The following is an 18,542-nucleotide window of genomic DNA, read 5'->3' on the forward strand; positions in this document are numbered from 1 at the left end:
TTAAACTAGATGGTGGTTGGAGGTGATCGACAGAAAACCCTAGACCTGGGTTTCATGCTACTTGTCACTCGTCAGTAAGGTGTACCTGTAATCTTGAGGGAACTGGTGCTCCCTGACGGATTCCATCCCGTGTCACCCAGCTTCATAGTCAGAGACGTTACCACTGATCTATCTGGGCCGCAACTGACCTCCTGTAGGACTGAGATGTAATCACAATTGATTGATCACTGGGTGGTGATCAATGTCATGTGTGTCAAGTTCTTATTTAGTGCAGATCGAATGCTGTCGACCATGTTGCAATGCAGCCACCAATCTAGGTGACTCGACACTGCGTGCACTATATATTGAGATTAGATGATGGTGGAGGTCGGTCGCGGTCCGGATAGCTCGGTGGTAGCGTCTCTGACTGTGAGGCTGGGTGACACGGGATGGAATCCGCTAGGGAGCATCAGGTCCCTCAAGATTACAGGTACACCCTGCTGACGAGTGCCAAGTAGCACGAAACCCGGGTCCACAGTTTCCTGTCGACCACCTCCAACCACCATCTAATCTCAATATATAGTGCACGCAGTGTCGAGTCACCTAGATTGGTGGCTGCATTGCAACACGGTCGATAGCATTCGATCTGCACTAAATAAGAACTTGACACACATGACATTGATCACCACCCAGTGATCAATCTATTATGAACTATTAAACTGTTTAGTCTTAGTATGGAGCACCTCAACAATGTATATCCACATATTGCTAGATCTCTATGTTACTTATTCCCTTCTGATCAATTTCTTTGTATAATCGATTTTATATTCATAGTAGACAATGGTGCTAATATACTAAATGATATAATATTCACAAGTGATAATACTTCTAAATGGCCTGAAATATTCATATTATAACTAATGATAATGTTTCATTAGAATATCTTATGCAATACAATTATGTACATTATAGGATAAGTAATTATTTCACTTTTATAGACGTGATTCTTACTTTATTTTAACAAACGAAATAATAAAATTTATCATTTATGAAAATGAACTCGGAATAACCAGTTAAATGGTTACTCATCTAAACGAATCAACTGATATAAATAAGTATTGTGTTGATATGTACATAAATTGTCTCAATGATAGTTTGCACTTATTCATAACAAAATAAGTGAAACAAATTGAAGAACTATCGAAAGTAAAAGAGATTTAAGTAAATATAACATTATATTCTTGGATATCTTAGTGATATTTCACTTGTAACTTATCTATATATCAAATGATTTTCTGTTAGTCTTAATGCTGATATTGTCATGATGAAAACTATTTTCAAGTTTATTAAAACTTTATAGTCTTTTAATAACATATTCAAAGTGAATATATAAGGCGGACTGCTTAAATATATGGGATACCTGTTCCGTTTATCTAAATATTTCAAAAAGTTATCTATTTTTCGTCTGTTTTAACACATCGTCATGTCTATTAATCGTATAACTTATCCCGGTGCGTTTATTAAACGTTTACGACCTTTCTTTGTGCAGGTTACAAAAGGGTACAATCAATGACATCGTGATGGCTGACAATATAAATTGAATAGAATGAACAATATTCAGATGCTGATCCATGAACTGCTTAGATCCAATAGGTGATCACTCACTATTTATTAACAGAATCAATCAAACAATAAGAAAAAGAAACTTATAGAATTACTTTATGCTGAGAATTCTACATTGTACCAGAAATAGAATATTGAATAAATCCATTAATAATAATTATTATTATATTTCAGTAGTTGAACTCGTGAGTTAATTGAAGCTAGACCACCATAGAAAACCTGGGAGCGCTGAAAGGCTGTTTCGTCCCAGTATGGAACGCCTCAGCAGTGCGCATCCACAATCCCGCCCCCCGCGAGACTGATAGGTCGTTGGTTTGAATCTCGCGGGGGCGGGATTGTGGATGCGCACTGCTGAGGAGTTCCATACTAGGACGAAACAACCTTCCAGGTTTTCCATGGTGATTTAGCTTCAATTAACCCATGATTTCAACTATTGCAGTTACTAAAATCTCCACAAAACCCCTTCTGATAATTATTATGTTTATAAATAATTTGCCAGAGTATAAAAAAGAATAATACGATGTTATGTTTTTTTTAATTTTGCAAACATGAGAAAAAATTATACTTAACTGAGCCCATTTTAAATACAAATTAAGTTGGTAATTCTAAGAGTGAAACTAATAAACTAATTGACCTCGTTTATGATTATAACTATTCAGTAATAAGTGTCTAACTTGATTTATTGTGTGTAAAATAAAAATCAAATTTGACCTTAGAGACCTAAAGTGATTGAACTTCATGATGAATTTCATCTAGTTCGTTTATTATTATTCTTCTTCAAAAATTCAAACAAATCTGGTGAATATAATAAATTCGTTGAATTTCACTAGGTTATTCACCATAGTACTAAGTCTAATGAAACAGAAATTATTATTTATTTATTTGAACACATAAATATTGTTACAAAGGAGCATCGAATACATATGCACACAAATCAATTGATTTGTGTGAGGGCTAGGATACTGCCAAAGTGACCAAACCGAAACAGGTGCTTTTATTAGGGGGGCACAGCCGGAGCCTCCGACCAAAAGGTTTGATCCACAAGGCAGTGGAACGACGTAAGGAGATGCAGTCCCATGGTTCATACCCCATTTGTTCCTTCAGGATACTGGAACTCATGTACACCATTGGTTTGGAATCAGGGTTTTCCAAATCCCCTAGGTGGATCCTCCATGTCCATTAACCAATCCGGTTATGGCGTCGGACATTCGCTTCTCGTCTTCTCAAGTTCGTAAACAACACCCCCACCATTAGAAGGCAGCGAGTAGGACTTCCCTGGAAGTGGCTGTATACACGTGGCCATGTGAGAGCATTTTGAGAGGGAGAGCTAACTCTCCCCCCTAGCCGTACCAGGTCATTTGGTAGTAATAGAAATTATAACAAATATGAAAATACAAGGGAATGATATGTCAATCAAATAATGGCAAACTATGCAGAAGATAAAATTGTAATGTAGTTTGTATTAAAGAATTTTATTAGAGTTCGTTTAACTGATAGATATGATAGTTATGGAATATTGGCGATAATATTTCATCATACAATGAAAGTGAAATGTTTAGAAACACAAGAAGATTTTAAGAAAAATCTTGTGAGTCGATCGTATCGAAACAATATTTAAATTAAAAACAAATACAAAAGATACCACTAATACTTTTTTTCAATATGAGATTTTCAAGATCGTTCCATTTCATTGAAATAATATAGTCTATTTCTGTGACTAATGGAGTTAACCAAAGACGGATATTGGCTAGCAGTAGAATCTATGACGCGCGTTTCGTCCTATTTGCAACTCGTCAGTTGAATGTACCTACATCTAAGAGTTGATGTTCACTGTAGGACTTGAACCTAGTACCGTTTGCTTCAAAAAACATTGCGTTATCCACTTAGCTATTGGGTCCTGACAGCCACTTGTTTGGGCAGTGGGGTAACATTCAAATTCACTTGCTAGCAACTATCCATCTTCGCTTATAATTCTTGTTAATTAAGGCAGTATCGAGGCAATACGCACAGTATGCACATATACCAATAAGTGATTGATCAATTGCAGCCCTAAACATGAATGGGAAGATTTAAGTAAACAATACCAAGAAAATTTAATGAAGTTAAGGTTGAGTTGAGAATTGATTTAAAATACAAAAAAAGAGACTTTGGTTAACTGCTTACAGAGTAGTAAACACCCTAAATTGATTGTATTCTATAAATAATATAGATCTTACATTGTTTTAAATTGTAACCCTTATGTATTAAAATATGAAGATTGGATTAAACAAACACCTTTTTTTTTAAAAATTGATTTTCAATAAACTTCATCAGAAGTCTAGAATAATGGTTTAGTGTAAAAGATCATTTCAATATAAGATCGTTATAAACAATTGATTATTTCCTATCATTTTATTAAATGATCGTCAACCATTTTGTGCCCCCTATTAACATTCATAAATATGAACATTTTTATACTCAAGCTAGATTTGAATATACCCATAGTTCAAACTGTTAACGTAAGTTAAACGTACCATTGATATTTCCTTATAAATGACCGAAATTTCATCATCATTTATTACATAAGTTATGAAAAGAATTAGCATTAATTAGTCTACTATATCTACCTATCAAATGCTATTTATTTTCATTAAGTAAAGTTAAATTCATTGTCTACAATGTTCAATCTCTTATTTTATTAATTTGCCAACAATGTAAAAGATTTAGACGTCTCAAAATATGTACTAGATAACATGACCAACTGAAGTATACAATAAAGATAGCAGTATATTTTGAAATATCTTAGTCAGCTTCAACAGAAGTATGAAGACATTTACAGACAAGATCTTGTGTAGTGGGTTTTCTCTAGAAGATAATTCTACGTAGATGAAATAATGAGTTTTCGTTCGCGCTTTATGAAATCTTGCCATTTTTTACAATTAGATGTACAAACTGTATAACAGCTTCACTTGTCTTTTTTTCTTACAAAAATTGAAATTACTAGGGTGAATAATGTGCTGATACCATAAATGTATTTTAAATAATCAATTGAAACCACTTTACTGTGTAGGTAACTAACACACAATTATTGATGACACTTCAGTCATGATGTTTATTGAATAGTCACAAACTAGAAATGATTCAAAATACTGACTGAAGATTAACAGACATGTATTGTACACAAACTCATATTGACATTGCATAGATGTAATCGTTTCTTTTTTTGGAAACTATTCAATAGTTTTTATAATTTACCCCAGTTAGTGTTTTTCTTTAGAAACAATGTCAACTAGTTTAACGTAGTTTACAGAATCATCTTCATTCACTCATGAAATTAGTTAGAAATAATGTTGTGTTCTTAAAATTGAGATAACAAAGTTTTGTGTTATATCCTTACAATTCAGGTAGTATTTTTGTCGACTCTTAGTTCTTCCAATTCATTGAATAATTTGACCGGAGGTTTAAGATTTTTATTTCTTATTGTTGTTGCAATTGTACTAAATGATAATTTTTTGATTGAAATCATGATTCAGTTGAAGCTAGACCACCATGGAAAACCTGGAAGCACTGGACGGCCGTTTCGTCCTAGTATGGGACTCCTCAAAAGTGCGCATCCACGATCCCGCACCACGCGAGATTCAAACCGAAGACCTATCAGTCTCGCGCCAGGTGCTTAACCAACTGGAGCACTGAGCCGGCATCCAATGGTGTTACTGTCTAACCTCAACAAATGCACGAAATTGCGCGACTATCTTCCATTGTACTGAGGTAGACGCATGTTTTTATCCGACACAGATTAGCTCCACAGGTAACGGCTTCTCACCAGAAATCCGAGAATTTTCTCACGAGGAGTCCCATACTAGGACGAAACGGTCGTCCAGTGCTTCCATGTTTTCTATGGTGGCCTACCTTCAATTGACTCATGATTTCAATCAAAAACTTAACAATCTCCACAACACCTAAACTGATAAATGATAATTGTAATCAGAATTGATAAATCAATGTTAAGCAACATCATAGTAACATATTACTTATGCAAAACTAGTTAATAAAGAATCGTTTATCAACTCATCTTCAAAATGGTAACGATTTATGCCATGTGCTATAATTATTTTCAATAATCTATTATTTTGTTTCACTTCAAATTGATATTAATATGACTATTTCTTTTAAGCAGTGCTCGTTAACTTAACCTAATCAATTATCATTATAAATCACTTGAGTTATAATACACTAAATTTGTGTATATATTACAACAGTAGTCTAGTGTAATGTTCTATTTAGAATCAAATGAAAGAGGCTATAAGGACTTCATATTAAATTTGGTGAAATAATACATTTTTAACAGTCATAATTTTAACTGTAAGAATTTGTATAATGTACGTTGTAATGTAGTTACATCATTATTATTCTTTACTGTTCTCCATTATTCTTTCCCGGGCTTTTGAGAAAAGACTTTGCTGTATTGCGGAGAGTTCTGAAGGCAGTTAGCAAGATGTGTGGTGAATCTTTCGCAGTCATAATTAATATGGTTATGGTGAGACATCTAAAAACATGCAAACTCTTGGCAGGTGTTATTTTATCAGATACTAACCATCCCCTTCACTCATATCTTTCTCCTTGTATAGCTTCTGGTAGAACGAGACGTAATTACATTAAAATCCCTGCACTCAAGGAAAAGTATAAAAGTTCTGTAATACCTTACCTAGCAAATATACTCTGTGACGAACAGGTTGTTAGAGTTAACCTGGTCAATAACCAGCATTCTTAACATGTCTCTAATTTGAAAAGTTGTACATCTTTTCGGTTGTTTTTTTCTTTTTAACCTTTTTTTCCTTTTTTTTGTCTTTGTCACTTTTTTGCGTAAGTAACTTGTTGAAATACCCTGTGCTGAGAATTCCATATTGTACCAAAATATAATATTGAATAAAGCCATCAATAATAATAATAATTTAAAAATCATATATTTTCTGCTACAACAAGTATTTAGAATATATCTTATATACATTATTCCCTTTGGTATCTTGAAGGACAGAAGGAATGAATACTTAAGCAGAATAACATAGATTCATTCTATTTGGTTAAGTTCTCGTTAACTGTTCATACAGCCAGTAATATTTTAAGCTCAAAATTATGTATCAGAAAGAGTTCAACAATAGGACGAAACGGCCGTCCAGTGCTTCCAGGTTTTCCATGGTTGTCTAGCTTCAATTGACACATCACCTCAACAATCAAAATTATTTATTGAGTTGAAAATTCTTTCTCCAATGAATTCAGTTAGAATTCATTATGATTGCACATCAGTATAGAATAACAAATATGTAAATAAATTTAAATGATTGAATATAATTTGGATAATGAGATGAGAAGGTAAAGGTTATCAGAATTATGTAATATATGTATGCGATACATTCAGAACAATCTGATTACATATATGACTCGTTAAGATATTCTGTTTGAAAATATAAAAGATCAATTAAACAGCTTAAAATGTAAGCAGAAATAAAGATAATAGAAAAGTACACAATATGAAAACTACATTGGATAATAAATCAGTATTACCAAGGTAGGTTAAGGCTAAGAACAAATTGTTCTTCAAAACACAAAGGAGGTTTCAATTTTCGTATAACCAAGGTTTTAATAAACCTGAGTATACGCCCCAAAAACGTTGTACAAAACTACAAAAGATGACCTGATATCAACAGTACAATCGATCTGAACCAAATGTTTCACAATGGAAGATGACATTTGTCTATTCTGTAATCTTATTTGACTATTGTAATTCATTTGCTTTTGTAGCCATTTGGGTATATGTTTAGTCACCCTTACCGGCAGTTGACGATTGCTTCTCCCTATGCATGTGTTTCCATGCATACATGTAATTCGTCAGAGCCAATGAGACGTGACACAATCGCTTACATACTGTTTGGGCTTTTGGTGGAACGTAGACCTTGACTTTACGATACTGCTGAGTTGGCCTGCATAAAATGTCCTACTGACAGTTAATTTAAGTCTTCGCTTTAACATCAGAATGTTTGAGTCATCTCTAAAAGGTAGGGTAATATAGATTCGTGGTTTGGGGGCCGAGAACGTTGTAGGTTTATTTATATTGATATAGACTAAATAAAAATATTATAAATATATATGCCATACAGAAGAGATTCATTGAATGTACCCAAAACATTCTCATCTTCAAAGCTGAAATGGACAAAAATTTATTTTTCATTGACTATAGCTACGTCTAACTTATTTTTAGTTTTCCACATTTACCAATCAATTTTCGTAAGTAGAATTTGTCTCTTAGACATGTTCACCTTTTATCAATTCTTCTCCCAGTTTGTAAATGGTATATATCCTTTATATGCTACAAAATAGTGTTTTGATTCATATTTTTATATAACTGATTGGACAATATTAAAAATCAATCCTAAGTCGTTTCAGGTACCCTTTCTATAAATCAACTTTTGAATTATATTGTTTGCTCTTCGTTGTATGGTATTGGCAATAGAGTGTAATCTGTCCATAGAAAACTTGATGTTATCTTGAAAAGATAGAGCCAAAATAAGCAATGATAGAACACTCAAGGTGTACTGATGACATGCTAATTATATATAACAATAAACAGTATTCAATCTGTTTGTTAGAACGTTACAACAAGACATACCTTAACATAAGGTTTACCATGGTACACAAAAAAGAAGGCTCCACGTTATCAAGTTTTTGATAACAAATGTTAAATTCTTACTTGTAACGATAACCATAAGTAGTCTTTTCTAATCCAAATTAACCCATGACCTTTGCCTTTTTGAATACCAGTTTTTTTTACTAATTCTTGATTTCCCAGTGTCAAACTTTTATCATTATATACACTGGGCTTTTTTTACTTCAATTCGTTCTCATTAAATAGCAATTTTCTTTTAAAACTGCTACTTCTTTGCTACCTTCCATTGTTTGGAATTATTATTCCAGTATCATGTGTTAGTTACCGTGAAGTCAAGTGACCAGTAGTATTCGAATAGCTTCAATCATTCGTTATTCGTAATTACCCTTAGGCCATTTATATTGAACTATATCTCAAGATTTGACAGGAAAACAACTTCCATTTTTACAGAAAAAGTACTTGGAATAGTTTTTACATGAATTTTAATCTATTTTTGCTATGTTCCAAATAAATCTTATATAATATATACATTTGAAAAAGTGGTTTCTTCATTCTCCCAATAATATTCACTATGTATCATGATAATGTTAGAAGTAAATCAATTATTAAAAAAAAGTTAGCCATAGAAAAGAATAAAGTATCAGCAGATGTTACATATTTAATCTTCTATAGAACGAAACGCGCGTCCTGGATTCCACAGCTAGCCACTATCCATCTTTGCTCATAAAGGGTTGTGAATTAAGGCAATATTAAGGTATAAGCACAAAACGCACATATGCCAATGACAGACTGATCAATCGCAGTCTTAAACATCAATGGGAAGATAAAAGTTAAACAATACCAAGTGAATTTAAATTCACCCCATTACACAAACAAGTGACTATCAGGACTCAGAAGCTGAGTGGATAACGCAATGGCGTTTGAAGCGAATGGTACTGGGTTCGAATCCCAGAGTGAACATGAACTCTGAGATGCAGGTACATCCAGCTGACGAGTCCCAAATAGGACGAAACGCGCGTCCTAGATTCCACTGCTAGCCAATATCCATCTTTGCTTATTTAAAATCTTCTATTTATATAAATATTCCTTGTAGTTAAATATGCTTTCTAATAATTTAACTTAACACTGATTAATGGCTTATGACATATAGTATGTTTGGCATACTAATGAAAATATTTATCGTTTCCTCAGCAAAAACAAAAACGAACAAATCATATTCATTTAAATGTAATGAAGAGGATGGTTTCATTTGTAATAATAATCAGTGAATAAAACATTTCAATGATTACAAACAAAAAGTAATGTTAGACAAGCTGACATTTCAAGAAGAAGCTAATTGGATTCATAAACAACATAGTAAGAAACATTTATTATGATAAATTAATAGAAAACTTAATATAAAGACGAACTGTATTGTTTTAATTAGCTATCTGAACAATTAAAGCTATATCTTCTAAATATTATAACAGAAGAAGAGATATGAGTGGAATATATAATATGTGTTTCTATATTTGATGTAACAATAAAAAATTTCCGTAATTCTGAAAGAATGTATTTATTTCATTTTATTTGAACACATAAATATTGGTAAAAGAGGGCATCAAATATATATGCGCCACACAAAGTATGTGTCGAAAGTGGGATTCAAACCCACGCCCACATCGTGGACCAGAACACCCAGAAGAACACTGTTGAGTCTGGCGCCTTAGACCGCTCGTCCACTCAGAGTCGGAGTGGCCAAGTAGTCTGAAAGAATGTAAGTAACTTTTTTCTACTCTTACTATTTATTCTAAACGTAATGATAAATAGTTGATTCAACTGTAGAAATTGATTAGAAATTAACTAATTGAAGGAGTTTAGAATCATTTTATACTGATTTGAGTCTCAGAGTGAACATCAATTTTGAGATGCAGGTATATTCCAGCTGGTGAGTCTTAAATAGAACGGAACACGCGTCCTAAATTTCACAGCTAACCATCATCCAGTTTTGTTTGTAAAACATGTGGCTTAAAGCAATATCGAGACAATCCACACAGGATGCATATATGCCAATAACAGATTGCCCCCAAATGCCCTGGTACGGCCGAGAGTGGGTAGAGTCCGCTCTCCCTCTCGAAATGCTCTCACATGGCCACGCGTATATAGCCTCTGCCAGGGAAGTCCTACTCACTGCCTTCTCGCACTACGGGTGTTGTTTACGAAAATGAGAGGACAAAAAGCGAATGTCCGGCGCTTTAACCGGATTCCAAACCAAATCAATGTTGCACATGGGCTCCAGTATCCTGAGGGAACAAATGGCGTATGAACCAATTGTTGGTCACCGGCTTCCATGGGACTGCATCCCCTGAGGATGCTTCACTGCCTTGTGGATCAGACTTTCAGGTCGAAGGCTCGGGGAGTGGCCCCTAAGATAACCACCTGCTTCGGTTAAGGCACCCGGGCAGTATCACAACCCTCACACATATCGAATGAGATTTGTGTGGCGCATATGTATTTGGTGTCTCCTTGTACCAATATCTATGTGTTAAAATAAATAAATAAGTAATAATAATAATAGATTGAGCAATTGAGAAGATTCAAGTAAACAATACTAAATGAATTCATTGACGTAGATATTTCATGCTTTTATCGAAAAAAGAAAATTAATTACCATTTAGTAAATTTATATCTCGGCTATGATGTTTTATCATTCACGTTTATTTATTTATAGAAGTAAGCCTCGAAACTGTTTGTTTTAACATTATAATTGCCTAATAAAACATTTTTAATCGAAAAGAAAATGTTTTAGAAGTCAAATGACTAGTTAATAATCAATACTGCCAATTATTCTTCATACTTAGTTGCATTTTACTATATTTCATAATATTAGAAAAAAAAATCTTTAAGAAGAAACAATTAATTGACATTCATTTTTAGTGAAATACACTAAGAATTGAATACTTAAGTAAGAAATGATTAACAGCCCTATTGAATTATGCTTGTTATGATACTATACGATACAAGGAAATAAATCATCCAAAAACACTAAGCGAAACATTTTATGACGAAATAGATGAGGGAATATTTTGAAAAAAAAGAGAATATATTTCAAATCAGAATCGAAAGAATACAAATTACATCTCAGCTGTGTAGTAAATCTTATTATACATGACAATAGATAACTATAGTAGAATCATTGCTACAATTTGATCTATAAAATATTTGATTACTTCATAAGCTGTTGCCTTTTACAATCGTTTAGACCCTATAGAAAGATATGTGAATGATGGAGAATATTTGTAGTTTAGGATGAGGAATTTGAAAGTGTTTTATTATCAGAGTTGAATAGTTTAATTGCAAAGTGTTCATTATCTTTTTCGACATTACCAGATCATAATTCAGTAAGAAGTGAATTATTCGAATTTCTCCACAATCAACGGAAAGAAACCAGACATCAACTATAAAATCAACTACAGCAGCTGTGAACCAATAAATAGAAAAAAGTGACCACCCGATCCATTGACATCTACCTGAGCATCAACTAGCGGTTAAACGTCACGACATAACTTTTCTTACGTCAATCCATGTGAACAACTATGGACGTTATTTAGATTGAGAAAATGTCAAAATAATAGACAGAGCAAACAAAAAAATGCCAGAAAATTGTTAGGAGCTTGACACTCTGATTATGCAACAGTCAATAAACAATGAAACCTACTCAACCTATTAACCAATGAGGGAAAGGATAAACAAGTCCAAGGTGAGATATGAAAACAGTCAATATAAACATGGAAACAACGGCCACACACCTGGCAGACCAAAATAAACAAAATGCTATAACAATAGAAGTCACTTCAATAAACAAATAACTGTCCTTCAATATGTAGCGCTGTTTCATCAACTGACTACCTTTCCATCTGTTTTACCCAACCGGTGTTGGAAAATATAACACAAAGTATGACATTCGCAGGGAAGGAAGACATGGGTAAAATAAGATCAGGATAACAAATTAGAAGTTCAATAATGAAAACATCAATTGATTATACTTAAATAGCTTATTGAATCTTAGATGTACATTATAGAGCTTTGAAATTATTAAAAGGAGCCGATGATCAGACACAGAACCAATGATCATCGACAAATCAGAGAGTTTAAATTATGAAAACGTGAAACAAAATACACATCCTGATGCGTATTACACTGGGGTAAATAAACTCCATCAACAGAAGTACGTATAATTGACAACGCTAATTAATTAAATTCATTGAAAATACCGAATAACTAAATAAATAACCATTGATAAATATTCAATGTATTGAAATTCCAAAGTCTACACTAGAATGTTCCTTCTTTTTATTTCACTTAATGAATATTTCCAATTAGGTTATGTTTATATTTATAACAATATGATAAATTGAAATAAACATTTAAAACTGGTCATCATTTGGCACAATAACCATCATGAACAATTCTTATCATATGACTTTGAAATTTACAAGTTTTATCATAAATGTTAATTATTTAGGATACATTTTCATAGTATTTCTATGACAGTCTACATTATTGTTATAATTATTATCATTATTAATACTGCTTGTCTATATATATATATATATATATATATATATATATATATTTGAAAATAGGTGATTGTTTTCAAATTCTCAAAACGATTAGAAATCAATCTACTGGCTAGAAACTGTCAACATATAACTAGGCAATTTTTTACTTTATAGTTCTAATTAGAACAATCATAGTTCGTTTCGTCTAAGGGAAATAAAAGGAAGAAATAGAATTGTGAGAAATAGTTTTGGAAGTAATACAACTAGGTATAAAAGTAATTTTAATTCACATGACAATATCTAATTAGATTATTGATAATAGAATTGAACTTGATTGATATTATCTAAAGAATGTAAGTATAGGCTAAATAAGTTTATAAACTTTCAATCATTAACTGTTGTTTAATCTACATCAGCTTGCAGGATTGGGTTATACTACAGACCTTCACATTAGAAGTAGAGATTAAAGTCAAGTATACGAACGGATACTTCGCTTTTAAGTTTCGGCGTTCATTATGATCTCAGAAAATATATATACAACCATTGCTTATTTTACAACCTCATCTCATACTAGCTACAATGAAAGACAAAAGGTATATAGGTGGTCAAACTATAACCGAATACTTGTCAAACCCAGAACTGTTGTCTAACAAAGCTAAAAACCACATGAGTAGGAATTTAATTGCATTTTAGATTAACTCATTTACTCGGTACGTGGATGTGAACCAAACTACACGTTCGCCCAAACCGAAGTAGGTAGTAAAGGACTCGAACACGAGACTTAGTAGCTGAAAGCCGAACGTCTTAGTCACTAAGCAACATCTTCACAATTTAAATGGTACGCTTATTGACGATTAGGCGGGAAAAGTTGTCCGGATTTCGCTTATAACACACTTTCCAAATTTTATTGCTTTGTATTGTGACGAATCAATATCAATATTTTCTTGACTTCATTACGATAAGATAAACTGAATTACAGTAATTTCAATGCGACTATTCTAACAGGTAAAGACTTTTCAGTTTATAATTAAACTAAAGACTAGAATATATTCCAGAGCAGATATATAACTAGAGATCGATTAACTTCCAATTAAACTACTACTTACTCTAATACCTAAATAACAAAACTCAAAAGGCGTAAAATAATAAATTATTCCATTCAGCAAAAAAAAAAACAAATTTATTACAAAATTTAATGATTTCACAAACATAGAGTACGAAAAAGAAATTGAAGAATATAAAGAGAAGCATACATCACACTAGAACGTTTCAGTCATTACTAAACTATAGCACAAAAGTTAATTTAATTATGATTAACCTTCTCAGCTATAACACGTACAATTTATCAATGTTCAAGTAAGTGTAAAAATATACGAACAAAAGAATGTAACGAATAAAAAACGAAGTGGAAGAATAAAAAAGGATACATATCTAAGCCTATCCACAAATAATTTAACGTAAAGGTAAATAAAGACAGGGAGAAAAGTGATGAAGTCCTCAGACAAATTAGTTCCAGTTGCTTTTCGTGTCTGATCACCTAATGAATAACAACTAATCATCATTACAATCAAAATAACCACAGTAGAAAACACTAAGCATTTTAGACCAGTAGTATTACAGTAGGAAAGCTTTGTAAACATCCCGTTATATCTCTCATATAATAAACATGTGAAGTAGATATTTTAAAACTGTTCGTAAGAAAAAAAACTCAAGGCACTTTTGGAGAGATGATCAATAGAATGAAGTATATTTTCAGTCAGTATGTGAAACTGACTTATCTCTTTTTTTCGTATACAACTACTTAAACGTTTTCAATTTACCGTGTGTATAATGGTTATATAGTGAATATAAACAACCATAAGGAATTCTGAATGAGCATACTTCAGTAAATATTGATAGATTGCAACAAAAAAAATATTATTTACAACAACAGAAAATATACCAGAAATACAAAGTAACTTTTTGTAGACTAAATTCACCTATGCAATAACTAGATATGTTCTCTTTACTTTACTCAAATGAAGAAAGAGTATAATTCAATATCAATTATTGTTTTAATAAATTATAGATATAACTAATTTCACAAGTGGCAGTAATCACCAGGTGCGCCTAAAACATTGCACGCACGTTTCACAAAACTGTCCACACACACAGAGAGAGAGAATATAAACCCAATATTAAATATTACAACAAATCCCAAATTATCAAATATATGACAAATCATTAAAGAAACAAGAAGATAGATCAAATGAAGAAATTATTCATTTCGATTCTCTTTTATTTTTTATACTTTTTCCTACCTGATTACAAATTTGCAAAACATTAGTTGAAAGAAGACTGTAAGTGAAATTAACACAATAAAGAAAGAAAGCAACAAACAGAAAAGTTCAGAAACGGAGGAACAGGAAGAAAAAACATATAGATAGAAAAATTCATATTTATATTGCAGTTTCATATTAATTATTATCATCAGCATTATTACTATCAATTTGATCATGATTGGCTTGTCCATTTAATTCCTTATGTATACCATTGGATAGAACAATGTAACCACTGTCATTCGACGATATTTCACGTTGAGGAATACAATCTGGAATTTTTGATATTACATCAAAACAATTGTTTAATTGTTCAGATTTGACATCATCAGTTTCTAGTAGACCACCTTTTGGATGAATATGCAGAGAATTAGTTTTCGTATTGGTATAATGATCATCACCAGAATTATTATGATAGTTTATAGCATTTTCTATAGTTTCTGTAGGACTATTAATTAAGCACTAGAAAATAGAAAATACAAAGACAATACGACAATATGTAGACGAACAGGAACAAATATTTAGAGGATCAAAAATAAATAGTGTAGTAGACTGGTGATGTACCCAGTACAAATAGATTTACTACTAGTAACTTTATGGTGTTACATAATTACAAAATCAGGTGGTGTTACGTTCAAATCCAGGAGATCGACATTGATGACGGATTTGAGTTAGTTTTTGGAACTGAAGCATTAACAGTTTAGTTTAGTTTAAACACTTGATTTCTAACCAATATGTTATAACCTTAAGTCTTATAAAACGAACTATGATTCAGTTAGTTTGATGGTAACAAAAGTTCTACCAAAAAAGTGTGACGAAAATTCAAATTCGCTATCAGTATGAGGCTGTGAAGATTGTTGAATTTCACTGAAATCATGAGTCTATCTAAGTTAGATCGACACTAAAAACTGGACAGCTGTTTTGTCCTAGTATGGGACTTCTAAATAGGGTGCATCCATGGTTCGACTCAGACGTGAGGGGCTGTGAATAAGCGCTCCTGAGGTGTCCCATCCTAGGACTAAACGGTCGTTTAATTTTTTAGTATTGTCTAACTTAGGTCGGCTTATGACTCCGATCAGATCTTCTAATAGGACTGTGGATACGGGGTTTTGTTTTACTTTGCTTTAATTTTTAATTTGTTTTGTTTCTATTCATTGTTTACATTTATTTTCAATTCACCCACCAGCTCTTCTAGAGTAGAACTTTTATCCTGATCGAAGAGGTAAATGCTTACAATAAATGCATACTACATATGCCATTCAAACCGGCTTTCTTCAACATTTGCACACTAATGCAGATTGAACAACGGATAGGTTTGGGTATGTTTTTGAAAAGTCTTGATATTAATGTGTAATGTATTTTGGGGATCCGTATTCAAGACTCCAGAAGTGCAACGAATTGACTCAATTAGAAAACACGTTCAACGGGAGACCCTATAGGATCTTTGTCCGGTTTTATTGGCGGTCGTATAGTACTAAAGGCTAGAGTAGGGGCAGGAATGGCTGACTGGATTCCCCATAACAGTCCATTATACACTGTCAGATTTCAGAGCTCCATCAAAATAAGAAAGAAATTACATAGGGAACGCTGTCTTCTCGTTATCTCCACCTACGTCCCAATAAACAAATGGTCACAAAAGCATATATATATATATATATATATATATATATATATATATATATATATATATATATATAAAGTAGTGCTAGATGGAGAGTTGAAGAACGACAACTCAGTTGTGTCATCATTTGAAACGCTGGGTTCGGTGGATTGAGCATGTACTCGAAATTTCATCATAGAGACTTTCACATAGGGGCTTTATTTGGACTCTAGACTGGTTTCTAAAAGCAGAGAAGAAATATTCAGTTTATAACACGAAAACGTGGTAGGGAATAAAACTGTACAGGACAGGAATTCGTCCGTTCATTGAAACTTTAGTTCGAATCTTATAGATGGTGTAACTCATTGGCTTGAGACGTTATTAGGCATAGTTCTAACGACCTTTACGCACTCCCCCATCTTCTTTCCCTTATTTGTGTGGTGCATATTAATTTTATTGTCCATTTGTAACATTGAGTCACAAATAAATAAACAAACAGAAAATGGAAAGATCCTTTAATTATCGAGATCCCTTAAATCTAATCTGTCAATAACATCCTGACTAAAATGTTTTAATAATAATAATGATAATAATAACAATAATGATAATAATAATAATAAAAAAAGGAAATTTACCGTGTTCTCGTCTGAACAATTATTATTTGAATAATTATAATTCTGATCATCATGTGAGTCGGTATCGTTTAATTTTGTTCTTAACTCGGCTGATAATGATTGTTCTTGTTTTAATGCATTACGTTCCACTTCAACAAGATTACGTAATTTAGCAACTAAGCGTATCAATTCGGATTTGGACATGTTTTGTTCATCAGCATCATCAGTTGTTGTCGCTGATGTTGATAATGGCGAGGACGGCGACGGTGAAATGGATGACGAATTGTTCAACTTCTTTTCCGTACTGATGGATGTTGTCAGAGAATTATCAGTCGAAGTTTCAATCAGATTACAATTGTTAAACTCTCTGTTTTTACGAAGCTGATAATGCGAAAAAGTAATAAAACTGATGTAGACTATCAATAATTATCATTCAGTAAACAAAGATCTTTTCATCACAACAATTAACTATAGAAAGTTTGAATTTCAAATTATTAATTTTTGAATAGCCTAACGAGAAATCTGTACAGCGACTTATTTAATAACTGATTTTTTTAAGAATAGTTAAGGGTAACAGCTATGACACTGGTTCGATAAAAAAGGATAATGAGGCCAGCTACAGTTAATTAGAGAGTGATATTCAAGAACTGTGTTCATTATGAACTACATATACTGAAGTCTGCTTACCAGTGCTCACCAGTGTATTTTAATTTAATACAGTGATCTACCGATATAAAGGAAAACAAATGTTGAGGTTTACCAAGAAAGGTTAAATGGCGGGACTATAAGTTATGGACGATCTTCGAAAAACGCTAGGGTGACTTTGAGATAATTCACCTACTTACCAGTGTTAAAAGAAAGTTGTAAAGTAATATGAGGAATTATGAGTAGAATTTAGAATTTAAGATTATACGTTAAAGTAAAGGTATTCATCAAGAACATTAGCTATAATGCCAAAATGCTATTTAACATTGTGGATGAATGAATTTCGCGTCCAATTCCAAGATTTGCTATCTTTAAACTCATTGGTTCGTCCACAAATTAAAGTCTCGCCGGCTAAACTAATTAACATGAAAAATTATACAAAAACCTTCTTCCTTGATGGGCATGAAACATTTTAATAACCATTATGATTACTGACAAAGTAAGTTACAATAATAACAAAGGATTGAAAGCAACTTCCAAAGACAATGATGGAAAATTTTTATTGGGTATTTGTAGACACTT

At 32.5% G+C, this 18,542-nt stretch overlaps 1 protein-coding gene across 1 annotated transcript in view; it reads right to left on the reverse strand.

Moving 5' to 3' along the window:
- Window positions 1–13,813: 13,813 nt before the first annotated feature.
- Window positions 13,814–18,542, reverse strand: part of MS3_00003757 (uncharacterized protein) — a 28,251-nt gene continuing 23,522 nt past the window's right edge. The window contains exons 14-15 of the mRNA XM_012938207.3: window positions 17,337–17,696; window positions 13,814–15,563 (exon numbers count right to left, since the gene is read on the reverse strand). Of these exons, the coding sequence (XP_012793661.1) occupies window positions 15,240–15,563; window positions 17,337–17,696 (684 nt within the window). The 3' untranslated portion in view covers window positions 13,814–15,239. The remainder of the gene's footprint in view (window positions 15,564–17,336; window positions 17,697–18,542) is intronic.

The sequence above is a fragment of the Schistosoma haematobium genome, chromosome 1 (assembly GCF_000699445.3).
Source record: "Schistosoma haematobium chromosome 1, whole genome shotgun sequence".
Classification (NCBI taxonomy): Eukaryota; Metazoa; Platyhelminthes; class Trematoda; order Strigeidida; family Schistosomatidae; genus Schistosoma; species Schistosoma haematobium.